General features: G+C 35.7%; 1 protein-coding gene across 2 annotated transcripts in view; it reads right to left on the bottom strand.

Annotated features, from left to right (window-relative positions):
* The window catches only part of ANKRD26 (ankyrin repeat domain containing 26), a 124,734-nt gene extending 104,425 nt beyond the window's left edge, over positions 1 to 20,309 (bottom strand). Inside the window, exons 1-6 of one of the 2 annotated variants that reach the window (XM_054592025.1) lie at positions 19,841 to 20,309; positions 16,367 to 16,481; positions 16,041 to 16,214; positions 10,437 to 10,534; positions 6,858 to 6,931; positions 316 to 375 (exon numbers count right to left, since the gene is read on the bottom strand). In XM_054592025.1, coding sequence (XP_054448000.1) covers positions 316 to 375; positions 6,858 to 6,931; positions 10,437 to 10,534; positions 16,041 to 16,214; positions 16,367 to 16,481; positions 19,841 to 20,091 — 772 coding nt within the window. In that variant the 5' untranslated portion in view covers positions 20,092 to 20,309. The remainder of the gene's footprint in view (positions 1 to 315; positions 376 to 6,857; positions 6,932 to 10,436; positions 10,535 to 16,040; positions 16,215 to 16,366; positions 16,482 to 19,840) is intronic. The other variant, XM_054592017.1, reaches the window with a different exon arrangement.
* Between the last annotated feature and the right edge of the window lie 6,621 nt (positions 20,310 to 26,930).

Genomic DNA, 26,930 nt, shown 5'->3' with positions numbered 1-26,930 from the left:
CTACATTCAACTACCTTGGAATGTTAAATTTTTTAAACATTCAAAAAAAACCCCTACAGTATGATTCCAACTATACAAGATTCAGTAAAAATATCAGTGGTTTCCAGAGGTAAGGGGGAAGGGTAGTATGAATAAGCAGAGCACACAATATTTTTAGGGCAGTGAAATGACTCTATATGATATTGTAATGGTGGATACAGGTCATCATACATTTGTCAAAGCCCATAGAATGTACAACACCAAGAGTGAACCTTCATGTAAACTATGAACTTTGGGTGATAATGATGAGTCATTATTTGGGCTGATGAGTTATACCTGTCATTGAATTTGCTTTTCTCGATACTTGTTTTGGAGATTCCTGTAGATCTATATCCACTTGAATAAAGGCATAAAAGGGATAAATGAAACAATCATGTCAGAAAATATGCGAAACCCAGAACAATCCTATTTTAATCAAAATAAAAAATAAAGAATTCTAGTTTGGTGGAGGTATATTCTTTTAGCCTTCTTTTGTCTGGGAAACTCCTTATTTTGCCTTCCATTTTAATTGAGAGTTTTGCAGGGTTCAGCAGTGTTGGCTGCAGGCCTTTGCTGTTCATGACTTGGAATATTTCTTGCCATTCCCTTCTGGCTTGTAGTGTTTCTGTTGAGAAGTCAGCTGCTAGCTGTACCGGGACTCCCTTATATGTTATTACCTGTTTCTCCCTTGCTGCTTTTAAGATTCTCTCTTTGTCTTTGATATTTGCCATTTTAACTATGATGTGTTTTAGAGTGGGCCTCATTGAGTTCCTCTTGAATGGAACTGTCTGTGCTTCCTGGACTTGTGTGACTTTTTCTCTCCTCAAATGAGGGAAGTTTTCTATTGTTACTTTTTCAAACAGGTTCTCTATCTCTTGCTCCTCTTCTTCTCCTTCTGGTATCCCTATTATATGGATATTATTACGTTTCATGTTGTCCTGCATTTCTCGAAATGCCTCTTCATTCTTTTTGAGCCTGTAAACAATGGATAGATCTTCCAAACAAAATATCAACAAGGATATTGTAGAACTGAAAGACGCATTAGGTTAAAGTGGACTTAACTGACATATATAGAACCTTTCACACCAAAGAAGCAAAAAATACATTCTTTTCAAATGCACATGGAACATTTTCAAAGACAGACCACATGATAGGACACAAAGCAAGCCTCAACAAATTCAAGAAAACTGAAATCATGACAAGCATTTTCTCGGAGCACAAGGGCTTGAAAGTAGAAACCAACCTCAAGGAAAAAAAACTCAAAAGCATTCAAACTCATGGAGACTGAAGAGCATGCTATTAAACAATGAATGGGCCAATAATGAGATCAAAGAAGATATCAAAAAGTTTCTGGAAAAAAATGAAAATGAACACACAACAGTCCAAAACCTACGGGACACAGCAAAGGCAGTCCTGAGAGGGAAGTTCACAGCAATACAGGCCTACCTAAAAAAGACAGAAACATTTCAAATAAGCGACCAAACCCTACAGCTTCAAGAACTGGAGAAACAACAACAAACAAAGCCCAGAGCAGAGTAGAAGGAAGGAAATAATCAAGATCAGAGAAGAATTGAATGACAGAGAGACTAAAAGAACAATTCAAAGAATCAACAAATCCAGGAGTTGTTTTTCTGAAAAGATAAACAAAAGCAACAAGCCTTTAAGCTGACTCAGAAAGAAAAAAAGGGAGAGGACCCAAATAAATAATATCAGAAATGAAAGGAGAAATTACAACTGAAACCACAGAAATGCAAAAGATTGTAAGAAATTACTATGAACAATTATATGCCAAGAAATTTGAAAACCTGAGTGAAGTAGACAAATTCCTAGAAAAATATCACCTTCCATCACTTAATGAAGAAGAAGCAGAAAGCCTGAACAGACCAATAACAGCTGGGGAAATTGAAGCAGTAATCAAAAAAACTCCTGGCACACAAAAGCCCTGGATTTGATGGTTTCACAGGAGAATTTTACAAAACATTTAGGGAAGAGCTAACCCCTTCCTTCTTGAACTATTCCAAAAAATCCAAGAAGAGGGAAGCCTCCCAAACTCTTTTTATGAAGCCAGCATCACCCTAATCCCAAAACCAGATAAAGATATAACTAAAAAAGAAAACTACAGGCCAATATTGCTAATGAACATAAATGCTAAAATCCTCAAAAAAAAAAAAAATTGGCAAACTGCATCCAGCAAAACATTAAAAAGATCATCCACCATGATCAAGTGGGATTCATCCCAGGGATGCAAAGGTGGTTCAATATTCGCAAACTAATAAATGTAATACATCACATCAACAAAAGGAAAGACAAAAATCACATGATTATATCTATAGATGCGGAAAAAGCATTTGCTAGGTACAACATCCATTTATGATAAACACATTCAGCAATGTGGGAATAAAGAAGGCATACCTCAACATAGTAAAGACCATATATGAAAAACCGACAGCCAACATCGTTCTCAATGGGCAAAAACAAAAAGCTTTCCCACGAAGACTGGGAACAAGACAAGGTTGTCTGCTTTCACCACTTTTATTCAACATAGTATTGGGAGTCCTAGCTACAGCGATCAGACATGAAAAAGAAATAAAAGGCATCCAAATTAGAAAGGAGGAAGTAAAGCTGTTCATTGTTTGCAGATGACATGATAGTGTACATAGAAAACCCCATAGACTCCACCAAAAAATACTTGACCTAATAAGTGAATTTGGCTAAACAGGGGGATACAAAGTCTATGGAATTTCAGAAATCAATGGCATTTTTGTACACCAACAATGAAATATCAGAATCAGAAATCAGGAAAAAAAAAAACCCATTTGCTATAGCAACAAGAAAAATAAACTACCCAGGAGTAAACTTAACCAAGGAGGTAAAAGACCTATACTCAGAAAATTATACAACACTGAAGAAAGAAATTAAGGCCATGACACAAATAAGTGGAAGTATATACCGTGTTCATGGACTGGAAGAATTAACATTATAAAAATGTCCATATTACCCAAAACAATTTATAGATTCAACGCAATCCCTATAAAAATACCAATGATGTATTTCACAGATATAGAACAAACATATCAAAAATTTATATGGATCCATAAATGACCCCAAATAGCTGCAGCAATTTTGAGAAAGAAGAATAAAGTAGGAGGGATCACAATATCTGACATCAAGCTATATTACAAGGCCACTGTAATCAACACAGTCTGGTACTGGCGTAAGAACAGACACATAGATCAATGAACAGAATAGAGAGCCCAGAAATAAACCCATGTCTCTATGGTCAATTAATATTCGAGAAAGGGGGCAGAAGTATAAAATGGAGTAAAAATAGACTCTTCATTCAACAAATGGTGTTGGGAGATTAGGCCAGCTTCATGCAAAAAAAATGAAATTTGACCACCTACTTACGCCATACACAAAAATACACTCAAGATGGATAAAAAGACTTATAAGTCTCAACACCATAGAAGTCCTAGAGGAGAACATAGGTAGGAAACTCTCAGATATTCCACACATCAATATTTTCACCGATAATGTCCCCTAGAGCAAGGGACATAAAAGAAAGAATAAATAAATGGGAGGACTTCATCAAAATAAGAAGCTTCTGCACAGCTAAAGAAAACATCAGCAAAATGAAAAGGGAACCAACCGTACAGGAAAATATATTAGCCAATAATACCTCGGACAAGGGTTTGATCTCTAAAATATATAAAGAACTCACATGACTCCACACCAGGAAGACAGACAATCCAATTAAAAAATGGGCAAAGGACCTGAACAGACACTTCTCCAAGGATATACACAGGGCTCAGAGACATATGAAAGGATGCTCAGCATCCACAGCCATCAGAGAAATGCAAATTAAAACCACAATGAGATACCACTTCACACCAGTCAGAATGGCCATCAAAGACAAATCAACAAACAACAAGTGCTGGCAAGGTTGTGGAGAAAAGGGAACCCTAGTACACTGTTGATGGGAATGCAGACTGATGCAGCCACTGTGGCAAACGGTTTGGAATTTCCTAAAAAAGCTAAAAATAGAACTGGCTTTTGACCCAGCAATTCCACTGCTGGGATTATACCACAAGAATCCCGACACAATTCAGAAGAACCTATGCACCCCAATGATCATAGCAGCACACTTTACAACAGCCAAATGCAGGAAGCAATCTCAATAAACGAATGGATCAATAAATGAATGGATAAAAAAACTACGGTACATTTACACAATGGAATACTACACAGCAGAAAGAAAGAAGGAATTTCTACCCTTCACGACAGCAATGGATGGAACTGGAGAGCATTATGCTAAGCGATATAAGACAGAGGGTAAAAAACAAATACCATATGATCACACCTATAAGTGGAACCTAATGAACAAAACAAACAAGCAAGAAAAATATAACCAGCAACACTGAAAGAAAAAACAAACTGACAATAACCAGAAGGGAAGGAGGGGTGTAATGGGGAAAAGAAGGGGAAGGGTCAGGTCAAGGAACATGCATAAAGAACTCAGGGACAAAGCCAAAGTGGGGAAGGATTGAGGGTGGGAGGTGGTTGTGGCTGGGGCAGGGGAAAGTGGTGTTGGGATGATGGAGACAAATGTATTTGAAACAATAAAAAATATATTCTAAAAAATAAAGAATTCTAATGACTGTCAATATGTTCTATGGTATGAAACATCCTATAAAGAAAATAAAAACATGACTGTTAATCTTCTCCAACTAAGGAGTATTTAATTTCTTTTTATAATAGCTGTGAATCAATCACTTAGGATGACTACAGAAAAACTTATAATTATCATATGTAGTATAACAGTGAACTAGTGATTGTAGAGTTCTTTTTCTTTGTTCCTAATTTCTTTTTTCTTAATTTCTTATTAAACTAAAAATATAGCTCATCTATTACAGGTATTTGTTAACAGGACAAGCCAAAAAGTCAAAGTAATTGCCTACAAAATGTACATAAATTATCCATGGATATCTCATCAAGCTCAACATGTATGGAAAAAAACTGATCTTCCCTGTTGACCTGCTGCTCTTCCCTGTCCTTCTGATAAAGTCCTATTCTTTACGCCCAATTTAAATGCTAGTGCACAACCTGCAAAGCTATGAATCATCTTAGATTTCTCTCTCCCTGCTAACTTTTTAAATTCAATCATCATTAAATCATACTAACCAGACCTCTTTCCTTTCGCTGCTTTATTTTGTCACTGCCTGTGCCCTAGTCAATCCTGGACTCTAACAGATGGCTTTCAGAGGGAAAAAAACACTGTCAACTACTATTACTATTCCTTAAATGAGTAAGATTTCTTTAAGTAAAATAAATTAAAAACATGTAGGCCTAGAAACAGACCACATTTTAAATTAAATAAATAAAGCTTCCTGATTTTTTTTATTTCAGTATGAACAGGTGAAAACTTCATAATGATCTGATGCTAGTGCAAGAAAAATTCTACCCACTTTTTTAAAACCCTGATTCCCCATTGTGCACTTATGGTGTATAGCACATAATATGCACCAATAAAAAAGAATATATAATGATAATTATAAGCCCCTAGTGGGTTCTGTCACCTAGTAAGCACTGAATAAAGTATAGTAATAAAAATGACAATAATAACAACCTCTTAAAAGACAGGGACTGTGTTTTTAAAATGTTTATATTTTGCAATATTGGAATAACAGCACCTAAGCCCCTGGACAGTTAAATAGCAAACCATTAAACAGACAAAAGAACACATGATTTTTGAAATTTTCTTTGAAAATTCTGTTTTTAAAAAAACACAGAAATAAAAGAGACAGCTCTATGATATTATGAGCACCATAAAGATCAAAACCCTATTTCATCTTTGTGTTTCTTGTAACTTGCAAAACCAGCCTACGCAAGTACTTTGATAAAGGTCTAAGTCAAAGGTGTCCTCATACAGTTCAGCCTGCATAATGTACTAAGTGCCACATCCAGGTAGCACACTAGTGTTTTTTTTTATTGTGAAACATTTTTGTACTTTTATTATAATGTGTTGAGTCCTTAGTTGGGCTATTTGAATATTTATTACAATTATCTTTTGACCAATATAACAGAGAATCTTATTCTAAAGAAATTACAGTGTCATGACAATTACCCAACAAAAGAAGGAAACTCTTCTTGTTCTAATGAAGTCAATGTATCTCATTCTGTTTTGACCTAAGAGAAATTACGCTGATAATAATGAGAACTTGCTGGTATAATAATAAGTAAAATAACCTATGCTTCTCAGCAAGGCATTGCTTTTCAGACTTCTGTACTATGGGTAGATAGCTTTAAAAAACAATCTCATTGGGAATGCTGCACCCCGGCTAAGTTTTATAGTTCTTATTGTTTGCCATTTGTTTGTGGTACTAAGAAAGTATTGTTGAGTTCCTAGTTTTACTTACTTTTTTAGGGAGACAAATCAGGATATAATAACAAGTATTCATTTACTAAATGTAATCCATTTGTTGTAAAAACTAAGGAACCATTTTTATAACAAGTCTAATTTATTATTATGTGATTATAGAGGAAACATACAACATCTTAACTTTAAAATCTTTTTTCTTTCTTACATAAAGATATCATATGAAATTTTAGGGGTCATGACTAAATAAATGAAATTCTTTTCAGGCAGTATTGCCCTGGATTTTAAATGATCTATAATTAACTTTTTAAATAATACCGAATATTATTCTATTAAAGAAATTAAGAAAAATTGTACATGCAATTTATACTTCTCTTTCACTGCTCTTTCATTATGAAAACTTCTTTACTCTTATTTATCTATGGTAGGACTACCAAGACTAATTCACTATCAAATGTCTTACCAATACTTTTGCTACTTTCAGAACACATTTTAGGCCTCCTTTCTTCTTTGTACTCAGAAGTTAGCTGATGATTGCTGTGTATAAAAAAAATGGTGATAAATAATATTAGTATCTTAATACTGATATCAAAAATATTTTTCAAATATATTAAATTCTTAGAGTATTTCAGATATCTGAGCTATTAAAACTTTATACCATACACTTCAAATTTGTAAATTCTACACACTTTTTAAGAAACATCAAACAGTTTCAGTCACAGTTAAGTAACATCAAACAGTCATGATTTGAGGGCAGTACAGTCTTGTAAATTAGAGTTAGTTTGACAAAATGGCAAGTGTCTTGAACTCAGAAGTCCTACCTCTATAACCAATAGCTATTGTTCTCAAACAAACACTTCTCTTTGGCTCAAATTCCTCCTCTGCAAGATGAAAATCTTAGTGTCTTACTCTACAAGGTTATTAGGATGACTGACTAAATGACATAATAAACCAAAACGAGATGCTCCAAGAACCAGTATAGCGAAAGAAAAATCTGTTCATGAACTTTATCCATTGAACCTATTATGGAATCCCAAATAAACACCAATGTGGGTTTTTCATTGTTTCTAACAATCAAATGTTGTGGTTTTCAGAAAATATAATTAATTTAGTTATTAGCTGCCCCTTTGTGGTTTGTAATTCAGGGCATCTTAGCTATTATATAACTTGCAACTAAATTTACTTAGAAATATATTACTTATTTAATTAGGTGACATAATATTCCCCTGTTATTATAGCTCATCATACCAAACAGCAGAAAACTAATAGAAGTCAGGACCTGGCCTGGACTACTAGTATCCCTTCTCTACCTGCTTAAACTTTGAACCAGCAGGTCTTTATAAGAATGATGCTTAATCTCCCTGTTTACCCCCAATTGACTCGGAAGATACAATCCTACTTGTCACACATGGACACTGATGAGTCATGGATGGGGCCTTAGCAATTCTAATGTCCAATAACCTACTTTTCATTCAGAGATTTCTGTTGACTGACTTGAAACATGAGGTGAATTCAAGTCATTGGGAAAGTTTTCATTATTATGGAAACCAGATGACTATTTAGGGGCCAACCTTGACTAATGAATCTCCGGCAAGTTGGTGTCTACTATTCTGGGAAAGGTGATATGGGGCCTTCCTTGACCTAAACAAAGATGCTCTATGGGATGGAAAGTGGCCTTGGGGTACAATCTGGTAACAAAGAAGAAAGGAAAGTCTGATCTTTTCCTGCAGCGTTATTTGAATCTCTCTGACAGCTTAGAATAATTCCAACTAACACCCACTAGCAGAAAAAAAATACGAAATGCTCACAGGATAACTAGTGCCCAAAGGTCTGGACTAAGTTGTGAGTCCCACATAGGTTTTTGACTGTGGGAGGAAGGCTGTGGGCGGCTAAAAGCAGGAGACCCAGCTGTCAGAACAAGGTGCTAGTAATCAGAATAAGGGCTGAGCATACAAGCCTATGTATGTAAACTAAAAAGAAAAAGCTAATTTTCAAGTCCAAGTGTAGATTAACATGAAGACTCAGGAATCTGGATCAGCAAGGGCAACCTAGGAGCAAAAATCAATCATGACTATAAGACCAGTTTCAAGAACAACTCTGCAGCAATAGAATCAATGGAAACAACAAAATGATTAGTCTGTCTTTTTTTACTTCTCCATCAGACTTGTGAAAGAGACTTGTATCCTTTGGACTATGGAATGCTTTAGGTTCTTAAAAAATTCAAGGGAAAGAGTACAAGAGATAGCTCCCAGAAAATACACAATTTTCTGCTAAACGGAACATTTCAAGACCCCAAATAACTATTTAGAAGAATCAGAGATGTGACATTATTTGTACCCCATGCATAGAGGTTCTACATAGAATGAAATGGATAACATTAGGATCCCTAAAGACACAGATCTTAAAAAGTTCTGAGATAAAGAATCTGGTCCATTGCTACTTCTCACTAGTCTAATCTTTTGCTTGATTAGTGGCTGCTGTCACAGACTAATTCACTGCCATTCCCAAACTGCCCGAACCAAACTATGAAATCTCACCTGTTACATAAGAAGTAATGGTTAAATTATTTTAAACCTCAGTTTAGTGATAACTAGCATTTAATGCAAACAATTACAAATTAAAACCACTAACAAAAGCATCTTCCTCTGCAGTCCATCCATTGTTATTCTGAGAAAAAACATCAATGCTTGCTGAAGAGAAAGCCTGGCTCTATTTGCGGACTCATCATTTACAGCAAGCATGAGGGCTGTGCTGTTATAACACAGGGATAAACGTGGCCCTCAGGAACTTCAATTTAGTTATTTTAACAGCTAATTTAACAGAGTTACCAAGTTAATACTGTGTTTATCTGTATAGAATTGACTATTTACAAGCTGAAGTATTCATCACTGTAAATTACTTCCCAGGCTAAAATGAAGGGTCAAAAAGAAAGCCTTTTGTGCCACTTGGGTATTACACAGTAGAATTTGCTAATTTAAAGTCCTCAAACAGATAAGAAACTGCTGAGGTCATTAATCTGAAGTAGGTGAAGATTTAAATGAAGAACTTCCTGTTTTATCCTTAGTCTGATATATTGTACTTCAAAGTCAGCTACAAGTCAGTTAAGTAAAAGCTACTTGGCAGGCTTAAAAACAGTGATGTCAATAATAATTATGATAATAATAGTCATAGTGTTATTGATGCTGATAAGCAAGAGCTAGGCACTAAATTAAATGCTAGATAATCTTACACACGACCACCCTTGAAAGATACATTAGTATTATCTTTTTCATATCAGGGACATATTTGGGGATGATAAGTAGTGTTGCCAAGGTCACACATCTGGCAGGTAGGAAAACTGGGCATTAAACCCAATCTCATATGACCTGAAAGTTTACCTTTATTTCTTTATCATCCACCTATGACTAGTCTTCATTAAAGAAGTTTATTCAATTAAAATTATATTTCTTCCTTCTACCCATACCAATTAGAAATAAAAACACCCAAACACACTAGAAATGAAAAAGGATAAAAACTGATGAATCTAGAGCATCCGGTAGCAGTAATTCATAGCCACTTAAGGATAACCTAACAATACCAGTATTCATCAAAGAAAGAAATTTAAAGCAAAAAGTCGTCCAAAAGACAAAGTCAACTCCTACTTATTTTTAATATACATCTTTTGAGAAAAACTATATACAAAATAAAGGTTAAAAAAACTGTAAGGGAGACTAAGTCCAATATTATATCATAAAATTAAACAGAGTCCATACAATATAAAACTAATAAAATTAATATGAAACCCCTCTAGCTAATATAAGATCATATGACCAAAAAATTCAGATTGCAAATGAAATCACTCAATATGATAAATGAATATGAAACCTGTGGTATACTGTTCTTCCAGTTGCCCAGTCAGAATAATTGCTTTTCCACCTAATTGATTATGTTTTGATATTTTTCACTATGTAAGTTAATCATCTTCTTACTAATTTAATCTTTCTGACTTGAGTGACTATTCCACTCAAAAACAATACAAAGATTTAAAAAAAATGAACTGTACCTTTCCAAATGATTGACTTTTGCACCTCTGTTTACTAAAAATTCCACCATTTGCTTTTTGTTTTCACTTAGAGCAAGTGAAAGTGGCGTAAGGTCATCCTGTAAAGCAGCAAAAACAATTGATAATTTATAAAATAGCATACTGATATATCCAAACTAAAGTTTAAAACTTACAAAAGATCCTCTGAACTTAAACATATAATATAGAAAGTAAATAAAAGTAGCCCCTTCTACCTTGACTGGTGTAACAGTTGATTGGGTGTCATCCCACAAAGAGAAAGGTCACTGGTTCAATTCCTGGTTAGAGTGCCTAGGTTGTGGGTTTGGTCCCCAGTCATGACATGTATGAGGGGCAACAGACATGTTTCTCATGCCAATGTTTCCCTCCCTCTCTTTCTCCCTCCCTTTCCTTCTCTCTAAAACCAAATAAATACAATATTTTCAAAAGAAAAAATAAAGGAGCCCCTTCATTCTCACCCCTGTGCTATCACTGGCTGCTCTTTCTCTTTAAAATGCCCTCCTCTCCCTCTTCAATAGACTAACTGCAACATCATTCTCCAAAATTAACTTTAAACATTTACAGTGCTGGTTCCAAGAATCTTTGTTCCTATCACAGTATCTATCATGATATACTGTCATTACTTTATTGCTTCCCATTCAAACCAAGAGCTTCTTCAGGGCTGAAGCTATTTTTTGATCTCTGTATCTCCAAACTATAAAACATAGTAGTAAATGCTTTTAGTATTTTTATTGGATTAATAATCTAAATAATTAACTCTAGAGTAGTATTTCTTAATTATATTTCAAAGAATATGTACTTTACCAGAAGTTCAGTAATATGCACCAAAAGAGATAGGATCCAGAAAGATCACCTGTGTTTAAGAAATACTACAAAACTGTGCATTGTATAACCAGTTCTAAAGTAATGTTTAATTTTGCTTAATCCCAATTTGTTGCTTTCTGTGGCAAACATCAACATTTGCAAATTAGAGTTTGAGGGATACAGGTTTGAGAGCTTTTCAACAGAGGTGAAGGTTTCCTCCAGGTCACACATACTTGCTTGACTCTCTCCTACCAAAGCTATCAGGGTCCCGGATGTCAACGTCAGTCACTCCTGCTCCAAAAGGGTTTCTAAAAAAATGGACTCTAACTTAAAAGAGATAGGCTACAAATGCACTTTGATTGCTTACTACTAAATGGTCCGCGGGTTTTCTTCTGTTATGAGATGATAGGTTTTCATCTTAGCTCTTTGAAACCTCAATGTAAAACTATATTCTCAATTATGTTGAAAATCCTGGGATCCTAGTGAATATGTACTTTTAAAAGAACTTTTTTTTTCCTGATTCCATTTTAATTGCCCATATTATTTTCTATTTGTGGCAAAATATAAGTCAGAAATAAAAATATAATGACTTAAAAATTTTAACACTGATCTATACAAGTTATTTTCAGCACAATGAAAGCTACTTGCATTTCTGAGTAACAAGACTAAGGAAAAAGATATACTATTATATGGAATAGGCATACCCTATTCAACTCTAATCATGATTAACCTCATAAGACTTATAGACATTCCAATGAGAATATGACAGGATAGTAAGAAGCTAGGGAAATCCCTGGGCAAGCAGAATGGAGAAACTGAGGCAATAAAATTAAACAAGGCCAAACAGTTTGAGCAACTTATAGCAAGCTGGTGAATCACAAGGCCTTATCTCCCCTAACCAGAGAATATGTAGCTGAAATCTTCCTGGTCTGGGAAATAGAGAACAGAGACCCAATTAATGCTGTTTGTGCCAGCTAAACCCAAGGACAGATGAAGTCAGGGGAACAAACAAAACCTCATTAAAAGCCAGAAAGGCCCAGGATAAAAGTGAAACGGTATAGCAGACCAAAGACTATTCCCAAAACCCTCCATACGCTCATTTTGATATCATCAGTGTATTAAAAACGCACACCGAAAGGTGATGAATATTCTATTGAAACCGTCCCCTAAGATTCTCGCAAGCATTAAAAAAAGATAAAAAGCCCTTAGGACAGACCTAGTGTGGGCTCACTCTAGAGCACGCCCATGCCCCTTCCCGGGCATGAACTTTTTACTTCTTCCTAAACGCTAAGGATCCCCACAAGACTTGCCGCCAGGGGAGCAGCTGGCAGTGGCAGCTCAACCCAGGCTTTCTCCCCGATCCTGTCTCCAAGCCCCCTTTTTCTCTGACTCCCCAGTGAGCTGACAGCTGCCCTGCCTTGGCTCACTCCTTTCCTATAACATTTCTAGGGAGCTAAAGCAGAGCACCGCCTAGGCTCTCTCCTGTTGCTTCTTCTACCCTAAGTCCTTCCTTTGTTTCACTGTCTGCAGCTTTAACAAACGTACTCTCAAAATCACCTGGATTCATGTTGTAAAATCTTTCCTACATAAAGTCAAGAACTACACAGTTCCAGCTGGCCTGGGGCAGACCTGCTCCAGGCTGGTCCCTGTGCAGTAATAAGAATATAATTATTTATAGGACATCTAAAGGATGAGTTTTTTTAAAACAACAACATACATTCTAACTTGAAAAATTCAGCCCCATTCTTAAAAGATTAATATAAAATATGTATTATAAATGAATGCGGGTGGTCTTGAAAATCTTGACATCTTTAATAAAATAAACTATAAAACAGGAATTGTAAACTTAAGTGCTTACGGAAGCAAAGTAGGTGACCCAAGTTAAGTGGAGAATCTAGGTGAGGATGGCAGCAAACTAGAGAACCCATGTCTTATAGGAAGGGGGCAGCCTCTGCACAGGAGAGCAAGCAGCAAGAGGGGCTTATAGGTGCCAGGTTAGATTCTTTAAGAGAAGCTTGAAATCCAGATTTCCACATGAGTCTCCTAAATTTAAATGTTGACTCAATTTATGGAAGCAAACTAAACATATTCAGGGCCCACATTCAGTCTAGAGTCCACTGGTGTATTTTAGTTGCTGTATTTTTTAAATGGGTGTGTATAAAGCAAATATATATATATTTAAAACCATTCTTTTCATTAGTATCATATGTCTTACCAATATTTTGGGCCTCAATATGTAATAAAAATCATTATTTAGACTAATAGTACCCACTACAAAAATTTTCCAACACTTATTAAAACTACAATCAATTTGTATTTATTTCTCCCCAATTGTTAATCAAACATAAATGGCTGATAAAACTGCTAAAACTAAATTATTGAAACAATTCTCATCTTTATTGTTATTAAATTCATGGTTTTTGAGGTTTTGATATTTAAAACTGCCATCCTGATTATGCCAGGGCCCTATGAATTTAACAGACGTACTGAGAGAGTCTATCACACAGCCTCAACTGAAAACAAGACTAAAGACACTATTATTGCAGGAAAATCCTCTTGTAGTAAACATTTGTTGGCCTAAGGACTTGAACGAGAACAAAAGATGCAAAATCCTTCAAGAGTCAGATTCTACTAAAAAATAGATGATCCATAAGCAAATATCTAGACTCTCTGAGTGCCAGTGAATGACTGATGGTTGAAAGGAAAAAGGTGTTCTTTAAACCAGTAGATATTGCCAGTAATGTTCCCTGTAACTTCTCAAGCAAAGAGGCAGAAACAGTTGAAAGTCAGGCCAATATTGATGGAAAGGACAGAACTGAAGGAAGTATCACCTAGCAAATTCCAACTCTTCTAGAGATTTCTTAAGTTTGTGAGATCTGTGAATTTATACATTATACTTATCCATTAAGTAGTTCTTAACCAAGTGTTGTATCAGAATCTCCAAGAAATATTTCTAAATACACATGTCCAGGCATTATTAAGTATACTCAATCAAAATCTTTAAGGAAGAGTCTAAACTTGTAAACTTTTTAAAAGTTCATCAGGTGACTGATTCACCAGCAAGCTTCAAACTGAGAACTAGTGCAGTACACAGTCACTTTAGTCTCCTCTCACTTGTGTAGCCAAAGCCCTCTGTCATTTGAGGACTGGGCTAAATAAAAGTGTAAGAGATAAGAGTAACTTAACAGAACTGCATTTAATTACTTGGGTAGGGGTCAAAAAGGGACTAATAAACTCAAAATGCAACTTAATTTCATTATTTATAAATTACTTCCTATCAAGACTTAGATTTGAGAACAGAGTTCAGGCTCTTATCTAAGTGGCTGCTGCTGCCAGAATAGGATAATATCTCAGTTAATTACCTGTCTTTTCCTGTTGTTTCCCACTTAATGACCCCTGTTCACTGCCAATGTGGTTGACTCAGAGCCTCCTAATACTGATCTTGAGGCAAGCTGACAGCTCATTGACACTCTCTTGCAAACTAAAAATTACTGTCCCTGGAAAATGAAGAGCACTAATCTAAACATATAAACTGAAAAGACAGAACCAAAAACAAACAACCAATAATAAAAAACCCCTCTTCTGGTTATTTCCCCTCAATTGCCATATTTCCAAATTGACCTGCATATTTTCAATTGCTCTTTCCCTTTCCTTTTTCATTTCCCCTTATATGGTTTGGCCAATGAGAGATAAATCACTTTTATATAAATCACTTTTTAATAATATAGAAACTTGTGCACAGCAGCAAGATTGCTAACATATTGTAAAATGCTTTGTTTTGTTTAAGTTTTAAAATAAAGCTTATTTCTATGGCATATTTTGCTTTCCTATGTTGTTTTACATTAATTAGAAAAACTCAGGTGAAAAAAATATTTTCAAAAATTTTGCTTCTTATAGTGTTTTCACAAATATATGTCATGAGGGCATAAAAGAGAGCTGTATCTTCTACTGCTCCTTCAGAAGTATCATTATATAAAGTGAAATCTTAGACAATTAAGTTATTTCAAAATATTTTCATTCAGAGAATGCTTGAGTTTCCAAATATGAAAAATCAACCCTGCCTGTGTCAACTGAAGCTGTTTCTGTCAGGGTTGCAGTGGCAAGAGGTAATATATGTCCAGGAGAAAAAGCAAGTGAACTGCTTTGCCATCACCTGCACCCTACATGCAACCACGACCCCACTGAGGAGCTGCACGAGGCTGAGAAGGAGCTACGCTCTGAAGTGGAAAACCCCAAGGTGGTATGTGGCTGGCAGAGGGACTATGAGCACAAGCGGATGACCCTGCTAATGTCAAGACATGACCTGACTCTCCTGCCACCACCTTCAGAACTTTGGGGTCCTGAAGTGCTCAGGGCCTGTGGACTTCTGCTTCCCTTTCCCATCTGTACTCACCCAGCTCCCCCTGCTGGGTACTGGGCCTCCTCCTCCCACCCATCCCCAGCAGCACCCTGTTTCCTAAGCCCCTGCCTGCAGAGTAGCCAGTCGCTACCATCACGTCACCCCCCAAGGGCCTTCAGTCCTTGGTGGGCTCTGAGCCTGTCACCCACTCCCAGGCACTAACAGGAAGCTTTTCCTTCTGGGGTAAAATGTAGCTGGAAATAGAGCTTTGCCCTTTCTACGGACACTACTTTTCTCCATCCCTTCACCTGGTTTTGGAGTTGCTTTCGTGGTGACAGGGCCTGATATACTGTATTCAGTATACGTATGTCAGAAAGAAAATGGTGGTTAAGATAAAAACATGTATTTAAAATATTTTGTAAGTAAAGTTAGTTGATTTATACCTTGTTTCTCGCTTCAATATTTGCCTTGTGTGAAAGCAGCTTTGCTACTATAGCTGTATTCTGACCAAGGGCAGCGTAGTGGAGAGCCGTGTTCCCATCGACGTCCATTATATTTGGGTCAGCACCACGGTCTAGCAGAATAGTTGCACATTCCTCTTCCTGGGATTGTACAGCCTGTCAGTATTATGCCGAGAAAGAGACTGTAAATTCTAGGAATTCAAAGTAAACATTCACCAATAACTTAATACTTAAATGAGATAAAGTCATTTTTATTCTAGTAGTTAAATCAAATCCATCTCATGCTGACATAGTTGGCCACTACATACCTTCATCAAAGCTGTCTTGTTTTCATTGTCACCAAGGTTCAACAGGCATTTTCTGTCTGCTAGGAGAGTGACCACTCCTGCATGGCCATTGGCACAGGCCAAATGTAGAGCAGTCCTACGAAAGTGAGAGAAGTTTTTAGGAACCTAGAATGCATTATCTCAAAACATACAATCATTCATGTAATTGTAAAATTTAAGTGTTATCCCCATACCTTCAAAATAAATATTTAGTTTTCTTCTGGAGACAGGAAAACATTTATTAGGTCTTCTTACTCATCACAATAAGGAAGGAGAGTCCTACTTGAATGGAGATAAGGGAATTCAGCTCAACTTTTGTCTACTCTTATTTTAACTCTGTTGTGCATTAGCTATCACTTAGCCTGTCTGTGCCTCAATTTCCTCATCAACTAAATGGGGATAAAAATAATTATATCACAGACCACTGTTTGCCTAAATGAAAAGCTATGCAGTGTTTACTGCAGTACCTAGCACAAAAAAATCTCAGTAACTGTTAGATTATATTATTATTGTTACTATTACTACAACTTTACAAAGACATTTAACTAAGTAAAATGATAACATTATATCTATTTTGCAGATGTGTTTTAAGAATTAGATGGTACACTGTATTTCAATGATTCTAAAATGCTTATTTTCTCACATTTTAACATTTCTGACATTGGAAGTAATTTATAAATCAGAATGTCTTACAAATATAATGGCAGCATATAAATAAATTCCTATTGATATATAAAATATTAGGCATCATACCATCCATTGTGCCTTACATTAAGTGAAATAATGGTAAATACAACAGATCTTTTGCATTTCTAGTCATATGGTTGGCACATAAATCACTTTTAGTTCTTAAAAGCATTATGGGGAGAGACAAAACAAGAAAAGAAATTTAAAAAAAACAAGTTTTACTTTGATTTTCAAGAAACTTGAAACTCAGGATTCAAGTGAATAGGATGGCTCATTTTATTCAGTACTTAGTCTTATAGATGTATGGAAATTAGATATTTCCAATGATCATTATTAGTATTTAATACTATTACACATTTCAAAAGGGGAGGTACTGTTTACCTTTTACAATTTCCTATCTTCAGAAATACTTTTGTTTGAAAGAAGGGAGAGAAAGCTTCAACTACAGTCCAAATACTTCAATTTTAAATTTCTCATTTTGCTAATACTGAGCAACATAAAGTTTTTAAGATGAAAAGGGCCAGAGTATAGACTGGAAGGGTGCTGAGTAGAGCATATCCACTACACAGGTATTCAGGTTATATTTCATGAATAAATAAATTGAAAGAATGGGTAAACATAGTTGGAGAGTTCAATATTTTTAAACAAAAGTTTTATAAAGCCATATTTTCCCAATAATTGCTTATATTTGCTATTTTTGGTTTTTTATTTTCATAAGAACACAACTAAAATGATTAATCTATAATCATTTACATATTATACATAATAAAGCTATATAAAATAAAAACATGCATATAATTTAATATATATATATAAACTCTACAGGCACAGATAAAAGAGTCTCTTTACTTCTGAAGATGCTAAAAGTTGTCAAAATAAACCAATCCTCATAAACATTTAAAGAAATAGGAAGTGAGAAATTATTTTTACCTGTGCAAGATTCATACTCCTGCTCCTCCCCAGGATTATTTCATTCATAATAAACTTTACAAGAATTTCTAAACATGTTCATTGCAAAAATCAGCAAAAAAATCTGCAAAATGTGATAAAATTTTGCAGATATATTTTGCTAACAGAAGAGCATAGTCTGTGTGTATGTACAATCAAACTGATTTTTGTCTCCCTTTCTGATCTACCAAAGTACATCTTTGCATGTTAACATATCTATTATCTAAACCACCTTCAACAGTAGCATATTATTCCATCCTATGGATGTACTGCAAAATCCATTTACATGAGTTCTTAAAACACGGCTATTTTAAGCAGTGCTGAGAAAAACAAACTGTACATAATTTATCTAATTATTTTATGAAGATATTTTAGTATAAATAGAATTAATGGGTAAAAAAATATATACATTTAAATGTGGTACTTACAAACAAATTGTCTATTTGAAAAGTCAAAAGCAACTTAAACTTTAAGCCGCAGTAGAAGGACCATTGCTGGTCATCTTCACAAACTTTGTGGATAGAAAATGGCATTTCACTACTCTTTTAACATAAATTCCTCCTCTTACCAGTAACACTATTTTTTTTTCTTATGTCCATTGGTCACTTGTAGATGTGCTAAAAGTACTTTGTCCAGTTTCAAATTAGAGTTCTTTTTCTTGCTGATTTCAAAGTCTTCTATGATAAACAAAGATATAACTTTTTTTCTGATATGCATATGCTGTAAATATTTTGCAAGTATTTTATTTTGTTAATATTACTTTCTGAAAAACAAAGTTTTAATTTTTTTATATTGCTCAATCAACCTCCAAAAATCTTGCTTTTGAAGTCTTTGTCAACTTAAAAAATATAAATAGGTATTTGTGTTTTCGTCTAGTAATTTTCACATTTTGTGTATTTGAAATTTTTAATCTACATTCCATCTGGAACTTATTTTTTTGTGAGATTAACATCTAGCTAGTTTTCTCCAATACTTAACAGTTATTCCTCCATTTATGAATAATTCATATTTTTCTATGAACATAAAAGGTCACCAGTCAAATTCTAAAGTCTTACATCTATTTGGGTTTTTGAGCATTTCTATTCTGTTCCAATCCTTTCTCTGTTTTTTCAGCTATTAGTAAGTAACTTGTGGAAATTGATAGCGTATGTTGATATCTAGAACGGCAAATCGTTAATTACCATACAATAATTTTCTTAATCTCATCACAAAATACAGACAGACAGCATGTGTAATTCAAAAACTTTTAAACCATATTTTTATTTAGTTTATGTAAAATTGATAATTATAGGAAGAGCACGCATTTCGAGAAAACGATTCTTCCTATTTAAGACCACAGCCGTCTTCCAACTTCAAAATCCCCTCCTGTGGTCCCTCAATAAATGGCAAATATATATCCGTGTACACGGATATAAAATGGATATTGGATTTTACCCAAAGAATTTTTAGCCCAGAAGTTTATCTATTATGGAAATTATTTCTCTTACTATGTACTTTTCTGTAGTATACAGCATTACGGCATAAAAATGTGAACATCAAATACAAAACGCTGTATATACTTAAAGTGTCTTTCGGGAGGAATGATGAGTGGGTCCTGAAGTTTTTGTTTTTCCTGCTCCTAAAGTCGACCTGAGCGCTAGACCACACGTATGGTCACCACCACCGAGGTGCTGCGGCGGGAAGGCAGCCCAGCGCCCTCCGCGCTCCGTGACAGGAGGGCTGCGCTCCACCTGGCTGAGCCCGGGCAGGTGAGCGCTTCTCCCAGGTCCACCCACCTACTCCTGGTCGACCCCACGCTGCAGGCCCCGCAGTCTCTATTACCTGTTCATCTTGTCTGTGTCATCCACGCCATTTATCCGGAGCAATAGAATCTGCTTCACTTTTGCCACGTTGCCTACCTTGGCAGCTTTGTGGATCATTCCCAGATCTTTGTCTTGGATGAGGTACCCGTGCTGCGAGGTGACTCGATTATTACTCTTTCGCTTATCTCCCACGCTGTTGCTCCCTGGGCCGTTGGACAAGCCCAAGGGCGACACGCCCTTCCTGCCCCCAAAGCCAAAAATCTTCTTCATCGCAGATAGCGATGAAGGGCTTCAGAGAAGCCTCATCTTTCCCTCAGCTTTCTACCGCCTCCGGAGCCCGACATTATAGCTCCTGATAAGCCAACTGCCTCCCGCGACAACTCACCAACTGCGCAGAACAGCAGTTTAGAACCTCTCACGCCCGATTTATTGTAACCAAGCAACTCCCCTCCCCGCCTAACCTCCGGCAAACTCAACTGCGCGTGCGCCCCTCAGAGCCGACGTCACTGAGCGTGCGTACAAAACCCCTGCAGCCAAAGATACTCAGAGCGCATGTGCAAGGTCCAGACTTTAAAATCTCAGCGGTTGCTTGCGGGTAGTGTGGGTTCCGTTCAAATGTCAGTGGGAGTCGGCAGTGTTTCTATAAATCTATGAGAGTTAGACTCACTCCAGTGGAAAAGTTGTCTTTGCCTACGTCTGGGGCTAGAGTGGGGTGGAACTTTTGGGTGCTGAAGGCCTCCATCTAGAAAACTCCCCTAAAAAAAAAATCTATATGTCTTTTTGTCCCACAGTTTATTCCTCCCTCACATCCCTCTGGGCCCCAGCCAGTCTCCGAGGAATTTGGCGACTACAACAGGAAGATGTTTTCATGGTTTCAGAGATTATGTCCATATGTGTATACAAGTGCAAATTTTACGAGAAACAAATGCACCTTCCTCAAATGAAATGAAAGTGCATTTCTGCATGCCTCTTAATTCTCTTCCTTGGTCCAGCTTTACATTTACGGTTTTCTTTACTTTTATGTACCCCAATTAAGTCTAAGTAATCCAAGTTATTTTGGAGTGTGGTGTAATATTCAAGAACTATTTATAAATCAGCTATTCACATGTGGCAAACCAAATTTCCTCACCTGGTTTAAAATACTAGTTTATTTTGCATTAAATTCTCCACACTTATTTTTCTGTTCCTGGGTTTTCTGCTCCATTCCATTCAAATATCTACTCCTTGCAAAAGTACTCCAGTATTTTAACTTTATAAGATATATTTTAATATCCATTAGAGACCAAAGTTTCCCCTCATTCTTTTCAGTATTCTCTTGGAAATGTCTATTTACCTCAAAATTATTTGAGATGAATCTTAGTGACATTTTTATTTTAATTAGGTTGATAATTAATTTTAGTTGAAAATCAGTCTCTTGAATAAGTGTATCCAAATACATGCTATGTGTCTAAATTTATTTAATTCTTATTTTAGATCCCTAATTACCTTTTGGCAGCATTTTCCTTATGTAATCCTTCCCACTTCTTTATATATTTCTATCTGGGGATTTTTTCATTTTCTATTGTGATGGTACTTTCTTTACATTACAATTTGTGATTTGTGATTTGTGAAAGTGATTATTGTTTCTATAGGTTTATATTTATTTGACAGAGTGAAGAACTTATTTAAGCTATAATTTTATAACAGAAGTTGACATTTTTGGTAGGTTTTTAGGAAAGGCAAACTGTATAAAAAAATTTCGCTAGAAGGATGTAATATTAAAGAATGGTATGATGCAGATAAAATAGTGGTTTGTAACCACTATTTTTGATCCATGGAATATAATTAGAAAGAAACATTGTCTTCTACTACCTTTTCAAATATTCAGATATTGTTCTCCCAACCCAGGTTGAAAAACCTTACTGTCTAGTAATAAAAACTACATAGAGTTGCTTTAACTCAAAAAGTACTGAAACGGAATTGCCAGCCCCACATAACTATAAAAATGCCCAAAGTCAGAGTTAATCTTCTAGGCCAGACTGCGTGACCACTTGCATTAGGGGTTAAAGGAAGGCCCAGTACTTTTCCTCTTTCCTGCCTAATTCCATCCCCCCTCCCTCAGTTTATCCTACCAAGATCAAACTTGTAGTATGTAATTGATTTCTTCCCTGGCTGACACTCTAAAATCAATCTGAGCAGTCTGGATCTGACAATTATTTTAAAGCCAGCTCTTTTCCTCAGGTGCACTTCTGTATTTGCAGCTGTTCTCACCTGCAACTCCCTTGACCTTAATGAATGTGAAATCCATTCTGTTGGCCTTTATTTCTTCTTAGCTCTTAGGAAATACACATATCCACTTTGGATCGTTCTCTTAAGAGGCCTCCTTAAACTTCTAACCAGCTTTTCTGTACAGTATCTGAAATGGCTTCCCCATAATGGCTCCCTCTCTTTTATGCTTGACAAACATCTGTTCCTTCATAAATACTCGAACAGTTTTTGTCAACATAAATGTTGAGAGTGTAGAAAAGTCTAGACTCATTAGCAATTACTCTCCCTTCATCAGGCAAAGCAGTTTACCAGTTGTTTCAGGTTTCAGGTTACCTGTGTGATTCAAACACCTGTTTCCAGAACTGCAGATGCATATCAAATTTGTCAAGCTAGATTTTGGGAAATAAGCACCGTCTCCTTTTTTACCCATGGCATATTTTTATATATTTTTTTCCTAAAATGCATTTTAAAATTTATACAAATTTTGAACAGATGCATTACCATTATATTACCATATGATGCAAGACTGAAAACAATATAGCATATGTATAAAAATTGTTTCTGTTGTAAATGGAGTGGGTGTTTACATTTTTGCCTAGCAAAATGGGGGTTCATCTATGACAGAATTGGGTGAGGTAAACATTTACACAGAAATAAAATCTTTAGTTTCAATGTATTAACCCTCCACTTTTTTTTATGTTTATGACTAGGCATTATTTCTTCAGTCCAAAGATGATGTCTATATTTCTATACATTTTATTATATATTACATACTTATTAAAAAATATGTGCTGGGGGGCCTGGTGAGTGGCTGGGACTCCTTACTCCAGAGATATCCCTCCCGAATTTTTATCTACCACATGTGGGTGAGAGACCAGCTCATTCCGTTTCTGTGCCCCTCCTACCAGTCTCAATGGATGTGCTTTCTTTAATTCTGTAGTTGTCAGGCTTCCATTCAACTTGATTTCTGATGTTTTCGAGTCATGGTTGTTCTATATCTTACTTGTAATTTTGATATGGTTGTGCTAAGAGGCAAGCCATGTCTGCCTATGCTTCCATCTTGACTGGAAGCAGAAGAAACTTTGCAGGCAAGATATAGTCGAAGTGATGAAAAGCAATGACTCCTAGATTACTCTATCCAGCAAAACCATAATTTAGAATCGCAGGGCAGATAAAATGCTTCCTAGACAAGGTAAAGCTAAAGGAATTCATCATCCCCAAGCCATTATTACATGAAATGTTAAAGGGACTTATTTAAGAAAAAGAAGATCAAAACTATGAATATTAAAGTGATAATAAACTCACAGCTATCAACAACTGAATCTAAAAAATAAAAACAAAAACAAACTATGCAAACAACTAGAACAGGAACAGAATCATAGGTATGGGGATCATTTGGAGGGTTATCAGGTGGGAGGGGAAGGGAGAGAAAGGGGGAAATGGTGTGGAGATCAAGAAATCAAGAAGCATAATTGGTAGGAATAACCAGACAGGGTGATGTTGAGAATAGTATAGGAAAGGGAGAAGCCAGAGAACTCACTTACATGCATGACCCATGGACATGAACTAAAGAGGGGAATTGCTAGAGGGAAGGTAGTTACCAGGTGGAGGGGGGCAAAGGGAAAAAACTGGGACAACTGTAACAGTACAATCAATAAAATGTGCTTAAAAAAAGAAATTTGCACGTAATTAGCTGGACTGAATTAACTCAGTATTTACTTAAAAAAAGTTTTTATAATATATTTTATTTAACCCAGTATATCCAAAATACTATCATTTCAACATTGAATCAATATTTAAAAATTATTAAGGGGATATTTTACATTTATTTGTACTGAGTTTTTAAAACCCAGGATGTATTTTACACTTACAGCACATCTGGATTCAACCTGGTTACATCTTGTGTGCTCAGTAGCCACATGTGGCCAGATGCCACCATATTGGTCATCACTGATCTAAATCCTGAATGAAGATATTAAGTGAAATCAGACTTTTAGCTCAGCCCTCTGTTAAGGTCGTTCCTTCCTTATACTTTCACTGCCGCTGCCCGCCCCCCACCCCGCCCCACTGCTGCCACCCCTCCAATTTAGACATGTAGTTCTATCTCAGGCTAGTTTTTCCAACTAAGTAGGAACCATGTCCTCGACATTTCTGCAATCTCCCTCCCATCTGCCACTCTCCTTTATTTCCCCTTCATTTCATAAATAGGAAAACTGGTTCCCAGGAAGGCTGGCAATTGACCTGAAGTCACACAGTAGTTAGAATCTAAATTTTACTCTTACAGATGACTAGACCAGAGTTCCTCTGACGTCCTTAAGCACTCAACCATTTCCCTTCCCCCTATGTCTGCCTTGGGGCTTAGTTACTTGCCCTCTTCATTCTTTCAAGTGATTTTATTGGGGGTTACATTGGTTAATGAAATTATAGATTTAAGTTGTATAACTCTATAAACAACATCTGTGTGTTGTATTGTGTGTTCACCACCCCATGTCTTGCCTCTTTCCATCACCATTTATCCTCACTTTACTCTCTTCTGGTCCCCCCCGCCCCCATTATAGCCCCCTGATAATAACCATACTGATGTCTATGAGGTTTTATTTTTGGCTTCATCCTTTCACCTTTTCCACCCAGGCCCCCACCTCCACCCTTCTGACAGGTACAAGTCTGTTTCTGTTTTGTTTGTTAGTTTTCTTTTGTTCATTAGATTCCACATATAAGAGAAGTCATATAGTATTTATCTTTCCTTGAATGGCTTATTTCACTTAGCATAATCTTCAGATCCATCCATGCTATTGCAAAAGATAAGATTTCCTTCTTTTTGATGGCTGAGTAGTATTATATTGTGTAAATGTACCACAGCTTTTTTATCTACTCAGCTATTGATGGGTACTTGAGCTGCTCCAAATTTTAGTTATTGTGAATAATGCTTCAATGAACAAAGAGGTGTATATATTCTTTCAAATTCATGTTTTGGATTTCTTCAGATAAATTCCCAGTAGGGAAATCTCTAGGTCATAAGGTAGTTCCATTTTTAATTTTTTGAGGTTACTCCATAATGTTTTCTACAGTGGCTGCACCAATCTGCATTTCCACCAATAGTGCACGAGAGTTCCCTGGTCTCTGTATCCTCCCCAACACTTTCTGTTTGTTGATTTATTGATAATAGCCATTTTGATAGGTGTGAGGTGATACCTTACAGTGATTTTAATTTGTACTTCTCTGATGTTTAGTGACATTAGCATCTTTTTATGCATCAAGGCAAATAAAGGAAAAAATAAACAAATGGGACTACATTGACCTAAATGGTTTTTGCACAGCAAAAGAAACCATCAACAAAATAAAAAGACAATCCACTGAATGGGAGACCATATTTGCCAATACATCTGATAAAGGGTTAATATCCAAAACTTATAAAGAACTTATAAAACTCAACACTAAAAATACAAATAATTCAATCCAAAAATGGGCAAAGGACCTGAATAGGAACGTCTTCAAAGAGAACTCAGCATTTACTTTAAAATGTATGTTAAACAAATGCAAAGAATATCTAAAAATAAAAGTTGTTATTGATTACCAAAAATAATGAATTTAATAACGGGCTTTACATGTACTCTTGCACCTGGTAGCTTTGAAAAGTTTACAACGCCTTTCAACCTCCATTTCTATAAAACCATTGTGGTTCAAGTGTGATTCAAAATAAGTCAGGGAGTTTCATTTTTAGCATGATGAGGTGACAAGGTTAACAAAGCATCTCCACTTTCAAAAAGCAACTTTAATGTTGGACAAAATTGTTATAAAAACTATTTCAGCATTCTGGAAACCTACTGAAGACTTACAGTAAACTAAGGAGTGTTTATTAGTGAAAACCACTGAAGTTTGGGTACTATCTGTGTGAGTCTCTGCTGCTGTGGTCCCACATCCCATACCAGGGCTTGTTACCATTGCCAGAGGGGACTCACATGATTTGATGTATTGTACGTGAGAATGGTGATCTTCACAGTAAGCAAACAGAGTTTGCTAGCCTGAGGTTGTCCTGTTTGAAGCAAATAATAGATATAGTAGCTAGCTATTCAATTGGCAGTTCTGGAAGGTCAGAGGCCATCTGGATTTCATAACTCTCTACGTACTCCAGATTGGCCAGAGGAATGCAGAACAAAAACGAAGTTGATTCAGGCCATCTATAAACCCATGGTTACCAAAGTTTACACATATGCGCAAAGAAAAATCAAAAACTTCCATGAGAAAGAAAAACCAGGGAAGGCTTGAAAATGACCTGAACATTAAAAATATTTGCCAGACTACACTCAGATCCATCAGCAGCATGGAGGGCGTGGCAAATGGGGTAGCACTATTTATTATATATCAGATAAAATACAATTAAAAATTTTTTTTAAAATGCAGATTGATTTTATTATTTTAAATGTCAAAGTTAATTATAAAATATTAAAAAATATTTAAAACCATTATAAAGTCTCAGCAATTAAACCAACATAACACCAGCACAGAAATAATCAAGTAGATCAATGAAATATAATGAACATTCTAGAGACAAGCATATATATCTGATTAATATATGTATGATAAAGTTGATATTTCAAATCAATGGGTAAAATAAGGCTTATTCAACAAATAAGGTGCATGGACTACTATTACTTGAAATAAAACAAATATAGAGCCCTATTTCACACATTATACAAGAAATATTCAGGTGAGTTAAAAATCAATATGTAGAATCTAAGGAGTTTTAGAAGAAAATAGAACTAATATTTTCCATGACCTGAAGTAAAATATTCAATCTCAGAAGCTATAAAGTAAATATTGACAATAAGACTATATTAAACATTTAACTATATAGTAATATA

This window comes from Pteronotus mesoamericanus, unplaced genomic scaffold (genome assembly GCF_021234165.1).
Source record: "Pteronotus mesoamericanus isolate MK-2021 breed Mesoamerican mustached bat unplaced genomic scaffold, CSHL_Meso_final contig_130, whole genome shotgun sequence".
Lineage (NCBI taxonomy): Eukaryota > Metazoa > Chordata > Mammalia > Chiroptera > Mormoopidae > Pteronotus > Pteronotus mesoamericanus.
Note: the sequence above shows the minus strand (reverse complement) of the source record. Positions and strands in the feature narration are given on the sequence as shown.